The sequence below is a fragment of the Stegostoma tigrinum genome, chromosome 50, assembly GCF_030684315.1.
Source record: "Stegostoma tigrinum isolate sSteTig4 chromosome 50, sSteTig4.hap1, whole genome shotgun sequence".
NCBI classification, from domain to species: domain Eukaryota; kingdom Metazoa; phylum Chordata; class Chondrichthyes; order Orectolobiformes; family Stegostomatidae; genus Stegostoma; species Stegostoma tigrinum.
The window spans coordinates 1,621,895-1,631,894 of NC_081403.1; the positions used below are offsets into that span (position 1 = coordinate 1,621,895).

The window sequence follows — 10,000 nt, forward strand, 5'->3', positions numbered from 1 at the left end:
AGAGAGAGGGGACTGAGAGGACACCAGTCAGTGTACAGATATCCTCCCCCTGAGAAGAGAAAGGGGGGACTGAGAGTCACCAGTCAGTGTACAGATATCTCCCTAGAGATTAGAGAGAGAGGGGGACTGAGAGACACCAGTCAGTGTACAGATATCTCCCTGAGAGAGAGAGAGAGAGGGGGACTGAGAGACACCAGTCAGTGTACAGATATCTCCCTGAGAGAGAGAGAGGGGGACTGAGAGACACCAGTCAGTGTACAGATATCTCCCTGAGAGAGAGAGAGAGGGGGGACTGAGAGACACCAGTCAGTGTACAGATATCTCCCTGAGAGAGAGAGAGGGGGGACTGAGAGACACCAGTCAGTGTACAGATATCTCCCTGAGAGAGAGAGAGAGGGGGGGGACTGAGAGACACCAGTCAGTGTACAGATATCTCCCTGAGAGAGAGAGAGGGGGGACTGAGAGACACCAGTCAGTGTACAGATATCTCCCTGAGAGAGAGAGAGAGAGGGGACTGAGAGACACCAGTCAGTGTACAGATATCTCCCTGAGAGAGAGAGAGGGGGGACTGAGAGACACCAGTCAGTGTACAGATATCTCCCTGAGAGAGAGAGAGAGAGGACTGAGAGACACCAGTCAGTGTACAGATATCTCCCTGAGAGAGAGAGAGGGGGGACTGAGAGACACCAGTCAGTGTACAGATATCTCCCTGAGAGAGAGAGAGAGAGGACTGAGAGACACCAGTCAGTGTACAGATATCTCCCTGAGAGAGAGAAGGGGTACTGAGAGACACCAGTCAGTGTACAGATGTCTCCCTGAGAGAGAGAGAGAGAGGGGGGACTGAGAGACACCGGTCAGTGTACAGATATCTCCCTGAGATAGTGGGGGGACTGAGAGACACCAGTCAGTGTACAGATGTCTCCCTGAGAGAGAGAGAGAGAGGGGGACTGAGAGACACCGGTCAGTGTACAGATATCTCCCTGAGATAGTGGGGGGACTGAGAGACACCAGTCAGTGTACAGATATCTCCCTGAGAGAGAGGGGGGACTGAGAGACACCAGTCAGTGTACAGATATCTCCCTGAGAGAGAGAGAGGGGACTGAGAGACACCAGTCAGTGTACAGATATCTCCCTGAGAGAGAGGGGGGGGACTGAGAGACACCAGTCAGTGTACAGATATCTCCCTGAGAGAGAGAGCGGGGGGACTGAGAGACACCAGTCAGTGTACAGATATCTCCCTGAGAGAGAGGGGGGGGACTGAGAGACACCAGTCAGTGTACAGATATCTCCCTGAGAGAGAGAGAGAGGGGACTGAGAGACACCAGTCAGTGTACAGATATCTCCCTGAGAGAGAGAGAGAGGGGAGACTGAGAGACACCAGTCAGTGTACAGATATCTCCCTGAGAGAGAGGGGGGACTGAGAGACACCAGTCAGTGTACAGATATCTCCCTGAGAGAGAGGGGGGACTGAGAGACACCAGTCAGTGTACAGATATCTCCCTGAGAGAGAGAGAGGATGGGGGACTGAGAGACACCAGTCAGTGTACAGATATCTCCCTGAGAGAGAGAGAGAGGGGACTGAGAGACACCAGTCAGTGTACAGATATCTCCCTGAGAGAGAGAGAGAGGGGACTGAGAGACACCAGTCAGTGTACAGATATCTCCCTGAGAGAGAGAGAGAGGGGACTGAGAGACACCAGTCAGTGTACAGATATCTCCCTGAGAGAGAGAGGGGGGGGACTGAGAGACACCAGTCAGTGTACAGATATCTCCCTGAGAGAGAGAGAGAGGGGACTGAGAGACACCAGTCAGTGTACAGATATCTCCCTGAGAGAGAGAGGGGGGACTGAGAGACACCAGTCAGTGTACAGATATCTCCCTGAGAGAGAGAGGGGGGACTGAGAGGCACCAGTCAGTGTACAGATATCTCCCTGAGAGAGAGGGGGGACTGAGAGACACCAGTCAGTGTACAGATATCTCCCTGAGAGAGAGAGGGGACTGAGAGACACCAGTCAGTGTACAGATATCTCCCTGAGAGAGAGAGAGGGGGGACTGAGAGACACCAGTCAGTGTACAGATATCTCCCTGAGAGAGAGGGGGGGGGGACTGAGAGACACCAGTCAGTGTACAGATATCTCCCTGAGAGAGAGGGGGGGGGACTGAGAGACACCAGTCAGTGTACAGATATCTCCCTGAGAGAGAGAGGGGGGGACTGAGAGACACCAGTCAGTGTACAGATATCTCCCTGAGAGAGAGAGAGAGGGGACTGAGAGACACCAGTCAGTGTACAGATATCTCCCTGAGAGAGAGAGAGAGGGGACTGAGAGACACCAGTCAGTGTACAGATATCTCCCTGAGAGAGAGGGGGGACTGAGAGACACCAGTCAGTGTACAGATATCTCCCTGAGAGAGAGAGGGGGGAGAATGAGAGACACCAGTCAGTGTACAGATATCTCCCTGAGAGAGAGAGAGGGGAGACTGAGAGACACCAGTCAGTGTACAGATATCTCCCTGAGTGAGAGAGGGGAGGGGGGACTGAGAGACACCGGTCAGTGTACAGATATCTCCCTGAGAGAGAGAGGGGGGACTGAGAGACACCAGTCAGTGTACAGATATCTCCCTGAGAGAGAGAGAGGGGGGGACTGAGAGACAGTCACTTCTGTCACAGAATCTCATAGACGTTTCCAGCACAGTAGGAGGCCACTCAACCGATCGTGTCTGTGCCGACTAGCCCCATTTCCCAGTCCTACCTCCAAGACCCTCTCTATTCCTCCAGCTGTCTTGTGAAATCCCCTGCCCGTCTTCCCCGGTATGTTGCTTCAGAATCCTAACAGCCCTCTCAACTAAAGACGTTCCTCTGCCATCTCAGCTCCCCGGGCCCTCTTGCTGACAAGTTTAGAAGTTGCGTCCTGGGCTGAGGAGGGATTTCTCGGGACGTTGCCGGACGCAGAGGGTTCGAGTTGGAAGGTGAGCGTTCAGAGGCTGAGGTGCAACCGCAGGAAAAGCTCACAAAGTAACGAAGGGCGTGGATCGAGTTAGCGGCCGGATGGCTTTTTCCTGGGAATGGAGTGGAGGCGGAGGGGGGGAAGTGGGATTTAAGAATGGTGGGGCACATGTTGAAGGAGAGAGCTCGTACAAAAGGTCGTGAGGGGCTAGTCTTTCACACAACGTCTGGAAGGAATTGCCAGCGAGAGGAGCGTGTGCAGGGACAGCTACAACATTTGGAAGACCTTGGGATAAATCGGCGGGTAGGAGACGGTTCGGAAGGGACACGGGCCAGGAGCGGCTGGGGCTCAGTTTCCTTTGGGACCGCGCTCGACACGGTCTGGATGGGGATGAAGGGCCTGTTTCCACTACCCTCGAGCCGAGGCCAGTGCTCCAGGGTGCCTTTGGTCTCCCTACGCTCTCCTCGTCGCCGAAATCCCTCTTTCCCACTGCCTCCTGGGCTTGAGAGAACTCCCCTCGGGATACTCCAGATGCGGTCCGACCCAGAGACGCTCCCAGCGCACCCCGCCAATGTCCTGGGGGGCCGGTCTGCTCGAATCCCACCGCGACAGAATTTGAATGCAATAAATTATCCAGGATTCAGACTGTAACGCTGACCGTGAATCTGTCGTTGGGAAAATCCCATCTGGTTCACTCATGCCGTTTAGGAAGGACACTGCCATCCTCACCTGGTCTGGCCTACATGTGACTCCAGACCCACAGCAACGTGCCTGACACTTAACTGGCCCCCGGAGCAATTAGGGATGGACAATAAATACAAGCCCAGAGATGGAATCAAGAAAAGATTCTGAATGGGGCAACTTCCTGGGCAATGTTGGAACATGTGGAATTTCCACATGTTCCCTACAGTGAGCCCATTCCCTCTCTCCCATTTACATGTTGTATTCTCCTTCTCCTGTCTCCCCGTCCCACTCTCTCCCCCCGTCCCACTCTCTCCCCCTTCCCACTCTCTCCCCCTTCCCGCTCTCTCCCCCTTCCCGCTCTCTCCCCCTTCCCGCTCTCTCCCTCCGTCCCGCTCTCTCCCTCCGTCCCACTGTCTCCCCCTTCCCGCGCTCTCCCCCTTCCCGCTCTCCCTCTGTCCCGCTCTCCCTGCGTCCCGCTCTCCCCCTTCCCGCGCTCTCCCCCTTCCCGCGCTCTCCCCCTTCCCGCTCTCCCTGCGTCCCGCTCTCCCTCTGTCCCGCTCTCTCCCCCGTCCCGCTCTCTCCCCCGTCCCGCTCTCTCCCCCGTCCCGCTCTCTCCCTCCGTCCCGCTCTCTCCCCCTGTCCCGCTCTCTCCCCCTTCCCGCTCTCCCTCCGTCCCGCTCTCTCCCCCTTCCCGCTCTCCCTCCGTCCCGCTCTCTCCCCCTTCCCGCTCTCTCCCCCTTCCCGCTCTCCCTCTGTCCCGCTCTCCCTGCGTCCCGCTCTCTCCCACTTCCCGCTCTCTCCCCCTTCCCGCTCTCTCCCCCTTCCCGCTCTCTCCCCATCCCGCTCTCCCCCTCCGTCCCGCTCTCCCCCTCCGTCCCGCTCTCCCCCTCCGTCCCGCTCTCCCTCTCCGTCCCGCTCTCCCTCCGTCCCGCTCTCCCTCACCCCGCACTCTCTCCATCCCGTTCTCTCCCTCCATCCTGCTCCTTCCCCATCCCACTCTCTCCCTTCGCCCCGCTCTCTTCCCCCCGCTCTCTTCCCCCCGCTCTCTTCCCCCGTCCCGCTCTCTTGCCCCCCCGTCCCGCTCTCTTCCCCCCCCGTCCCGCTGTCTTCCCCCCCGTCCCGCTCTTCCCCCGTCCCCCTCTCTCCCCACCCCGTCCCGCTGTCTACCCCCCGTCCCACTCACTCCACCCCCCGTCCCGCTCTCTCCCCCGTCCCGCTCTCTCCCCCGTCCCGCTGTCCCTCTGTCCCGTTCTCTCCCTCCATCCCGCTCCTTCCCCGTCCCACTCTCTCCCTTCGCCTCGCAGTCTCTCCGTCCCGCTATCTGCCTGTCCCATTCTCTCCCTCCGTCCTGCTGTCGTCCCCTGTCCCGCTCACTCCACCCCCGTCCCGCTCTCTCCCCCGCTCCGTCCCGCTCTCTCCCCCGCTCCGTCCCGCTCTCTCCCCCGGGAAGAGGTCACCAAAGGGAGAGCTCATTAACAACTGCTGAGCGTTTGTGTTTTTACCTTTAAGTTTCTTGTTTATTTTAAGGAAGATTTTAATATTAACCACTACATTATAGAGTCATAGAGATGTGCAGCACGGAAACAGACCCTTCAGCCCAACCCGTCCGTGCTGACCCACGTATCCTAAATTAACCCAGTCCCGTTTGCCAGCATTGGGCCCATAAACCCTTCCTATCCACGCCCTCATCCAGATGCCTTTTAAATGCTGTAACAGGACCAGCCCCCACCACTTCCCCCGGCAGCTCCTTCCATACATGCACCACCCTCTGTGTGTGACAGTTGCTCCTGGGGTCCCCTTCCCCCTCTCACCTTAAACCTACGCCCCTCTAGTTTCGGACCCCCCTGCCCTGGTGGGCGGGTTGGTGGAGATAAGCTAGCCATGCCCCTCATGATGTTGTAAACCTCTATAAATAAGGGTTAGCCCACCCCCCCACCCCCCCACCCCCCCCAGCCCCTTGCTGTAGCTGGAACCCTCCGACATCCCTTTCCCGAAGCCCTTTCAACTGCATTTATATTCCGCAAAGGATCTGCTGTGCCTTTGGCATTCCATTCATTTGCGTCTCCTACCCGCTGCTTTTCTGTGACAGCAAAACCTCGACCCGTTCTCCTACCCGCAGCCACCTCTCCTGCCCACTTTGATGCTTAGCGCCCCACGCATTTACCCGTAAAGTGACCTCCCCGTTCCTCCGACCCCACTCTTCGAAACCTCCCCTGGGCTGACAGGAACAGGCGTGGGGTGGAGGGGCTGAAGGGCCTCTGCCGTGCACGCACACACACGTGAGCCGAGCGCCCCCCCCCCCCCCCCCCCCAGCAAACTCTGAGTCAGAATCAGGTTCCTGTGATGAAACAGTCACAAACCGAACAACTGTGAAGAGGGAAGGAGGCACGTCCTGAGAATGCACAGACTTCCTCCAGGCTCCACTCGGAGGAAGAGGTACAGACGGGCAGCTTGGTAGCTCGACGCTCAGCCTCCTGAATGTACAGACGGTACAGTAGCTAACCAAACCCACTGCTAGAATTATTCTCTCCTTTCTCCCCTCTCTCTCTCTCTGCCTCTGTCTCTCTCGCTCTCTCTCTCTCTCTCACTCTCTCTCTCTGCCTCTGTCGCTGTATCTCTCTTGCTCTCAATCTCTGTCTCTGTCTCTCTCTCTCACTCTCTGTCTGTTCCTCTCGGTCTCTGTCTCTGTCGCTCCATCTCTCTCGCTCTCAATCTCTGTCTCTCATCTCTGTCTCTCTCACCCTCTGTCTCTCTCTCTCTCTGTCTCTCTCCCACTTGCCTGACTCTCTGTCTCAGTCTCTCTCTCTCTCTCACTCCCTCTCGGTCTCTCTCTCTCTCTCTCTGTCTCAGTCACTCACTCTCTCTCTCTCTCTCTCTCATAGCCCTCACCGCACAGCCATGGACAAAGCTATTCTCTCCCTCACCGTGGCCGCCGGTGAGTAGCTGACAAACTGCCCTCCTCCCAATCCCTCTCCTCTGAGGGTAATAGCCTGGCACTAAGCAGACTGAGGCTCGAAAAGGGGCTGGAGGGGGAACAGAGATAGGGAGGGGGTGTAGGGGGACGGAGGGGGGACAGAGATAGGGAGGGGGTGTAGGGGGATGGAGGGGGTGACAGAGATAGGGAGGGGGTGTAGGGGGACGGAGGGGGGACAGAGATAGGGAGGGGGTGTAGGGGGATGGAGGCGGTGACAGAGATAGGGAGGGGGTGTAGGGGGATGGAGGGGGTGACAGAGATAGGGAGGGGGTGTAGGGGGACGGAGGGGGGACAGAGATAGGGAGGGGGTGTAGGGGGATGGAGGCGGTGACAGAGATAGGGAGGGGGTGTAGGGGGATGGAGGGGGTGACAGAGATAGGGAGGGGGTGTAGGGGGATGGAAGGGGTGACAGAGATAGGGAGGGGGTGTAGAGGGACGGAGGGTGTGACAGTTAGGGAGGGGGTGTAGGGGGATGGAGTGGGTAACAGAGATAGGGAGGGGGTGTAGGGGGATGGAGGGGGTGTAGGGTGTTGGAGGCGGTGACAGAGATTGGGAGGGGGTTTAGGGGGACGGAGGGGGTGACAGAGATTGGGAGGGGGTGTAGGGGAATGGAAGGGGTGACAGAGATATGGAGGGGGTGACAGAGATAGGGAGGGGCTGTAGGGGGATGGAGGGGGTGACAGAGATAGGGAGGGGGTGTAGGGGATGGAAGGGGTGACAGAGATAGGGAGGGGTTGTAGGAAGACGGAGGGGATGACAGAGATAGGGAGGGGGTGTAGAGGGACAGAGGGTGTGACAGAGATAGGGAGGGGGTGTAGGGTGATGGAGGTGGTGACAGAGATAGGGAGGGGGATGGAGGGGGTGACAGAGATAGGGAGGGGATGGAGGGGGGTGACAGATAGGGAGGGGGTATTGGCGGATGGAGGGGGTTACAGAGATAAGGAGGGGGTGTAGGGGGACGGAGGAGGTGACAGGGATAGGGAGGGGATGTCGTGGGCTGGAGGCAGTTACTTTGCAGAGGAAGCTAGCACTGTCAGAGGGTCAGTGCTGAGGGAGCTGGCACTGTCGGAGGGTCAGCACCGAGGGAGCGGGCACTGTCGAAGGGTCAGTGCTGAGGGAGCGGGGCACTGTCGGAGGGTCAGTGCTGAGGGAGTGGGCATTGTCGGAGGGTCAGTGCTGAGGGAGCGGGCGCTGTCGGAGGGTCAGTGCTGAGGGAACGGGCACTGTCGGAGGGTCAGCGCTGAGGGAGTGCCGCACTGTCGGAGGCTCAGCGCTGAGGGAGTGCCGCACTGTCGGAGGCTCAGCGCTGAGGGAGTGCCGCACTGTCGGAGGCTCAGCGCTGAGGGAGTGCCACACTGTCGGAGGGTCAGTGCTGAGGGAGTGCCGCACTGTCGGACGGTCAGCGCTGAGGGAGTGGGCACTGTCGGAGGTTCAGCGCTGAGGGAGTGGGCACTGTCGGAGGGTCAGCGCTGAGGGAGTGCCACACTGTCGGAGGGTCAGTGCTGAGGGAGCGGGCGCTGTCGGAGGGTCAGTGCTGAGGGAACGGGCACTGTCGGAGGGTCAGCGCTGAGGGAGTGGGCACTGTCGGAGGGTCAGCGCTGAGGGAGTGCCGCACTGTCAGAGGCTCAGCGCTGAGGGAGTGCCGCACTGTCGGAGGGTCAGCGCTGAGGGAGTGCCACACTGTCGGAGGGTCAGTGCTGAGGGAGTGCCGCACTGTCGGAGGGTCAGCGCTGAGGGAGTGGGCACTGTCGGAGGTTCAGCGCTGAGGGAGTGGGCACTGTCGGAGGGTCAGCGCTGAGGGAGTGCCACACTGTCGGAGGGTCAGTGCTGAGGGAGCGGGGCGCTGTCGGAGGGTCAGTGCTGAGGGAGTGGGCACTGTCGGAGGGTCAGTGCTGAGGGAGTGGGCACTGTCGGAGGGTCAGCGCTGAGGGAGTGGGCACTGTCGGAGGGTCAGCGCTGAGGGAGTGGGCACTGTCGGAGGGTCAGTGCTGAGGGAGTGCCACACTGTCGGAGGGTCAGTGCTGAGGGAGAGCATGTGTCACCTTTTGTGGGAGGGTTAAACTCGCAGCCGCTTGTGCGGGAGAGAGCTGGTGTGAAATACCAGAGCTTTCAGGAAGTTTTGACCACAGGAAATATCTCAGTGGGGAAGTGACAGCCGCAGGCGTGGGTGGGAGAACTGTGTGTCATGTTCGGGGGTGGGGGTTGGGTAGCTGACAAGGTTTGAGCTGATTGGCCTCCCTGGGCCTTTTGAGGTACTGCCATCACCTTGGGGCATCCCGCCCAAGGAAGCCAGAGTGACCCGGTTGGGATTAGAGTCACCAGGAGTTTAGGACAGCGGAAAACTTTTGGGAAGGGGTGCTGGGTGAAGATTTAAGGGGCTGTGGGAAGAAATGGAGGGAATGGGGAACAGAGCCGGAAGACCGGGGCTAGGGCCTGATTATATCCCTGTGTCTGTCTGACCTCCGGGCCATTCCCAGTCACTGACCTGCTTCTCGGAGACATAGTTGTGGCCGGGGCAGTGTGGTTCTTGGCGATGCTAACACCATTGAATGTCAAGGCGGGGTTTGAGATTTCCGAAAGGGATCACTGAAAATCAATCCACCAGCTATTTCTCCTTCCGAGTTTCCTGGAGATGCCTCTCCCCTCGAAAATTCCTGGCAGGGTGCTGGAGTGCGGTTAAGTTTGAAAGAGACAGAATGGCTCCTTTCCCAATGAAACGCAGTGGGGTAACACACGAGAGGAGGACGGTTGGGGAAGGGGGAACAAAGCCTGATTTCGGACGGTCGGGCCGCTGAGCCGACAAACGCAGGAGGGCCAGGGCCTGAAAAGTTGACTTGACGTCGTTCCTCCAAGTGCAATGCAGCGTTCCGGTCCCCAGCGTTATTCCCTCAGGGCATGCTGCCTGTAATTCCTCTGTAACCCGTCGATTAGTCACCAGTTTGGAGGAGGCAGTTGTGTAAAAACAAGGCCAGGCAGGAATGCAGCGGGGCTTACTCCATCGCTCGGGTGTATCGGAAATAATTGTAACCCTAATCCCTTCAGGCCAAACAGTGTCCCACTTCCGCTTCGAGAGCTCGGGTCAGGAATTCACGGCAAGTGTTCTGTGGACTCAGTGCCCGCTCCCTCAGCGCAAACCCTCCGACAGTGCCCACTCCCTCAGCGCTGACCCTCCGATGGTGCCCGCTCCCTCAGCGCTGACCCTCCGACAGTGCCCGCTCCCTCAGCGCTGACCCTCCGATGGTGCCCGCTCCCTCAGCGCTGACCCTCCGATGGTGCCCGCTCCCTCAGCACTGACCCTCCGACAGTGCCCACTCCCTCAGCGCTGACCCTCCGATGGTGCCCGCTCCCTCAGCACTGACCCTCCCACTGCACCCGCTCCCTCAGCGCTGACCCTCCG

At 58.9% G+C, this 10,000-nt stretch overlaps 1 protein-coding gene across 1 annotated transcript in view; it reads left to right on the plus strand.

Moving 5' to 3' along the window:
- Nucleotides 1–2,648: 2,648 nt before the first annotated feature.
- The window catches only part of LOC125450105 (integrin alpha-D-like), a gene marked incomplete at its 3' end in the record, with an annotated part of 61,150 nt that continues 53,798 nt past the window's right edge, over nucleotides 2,649–10,000 (plus strand). The window contains exons 1-2 of the mRNA XM_059643272.1: nucleotides 2,649–2,967; nucleotides 6,512–6,564. Coding sequence (XP_059499255.1) covers nucleotides 6,528–6,564 — 37 coding nt within the window. The remainder of the gene's footprint in view (nucleotides 2,968–6,511; nucleotides 6,565–10,000) is intronic.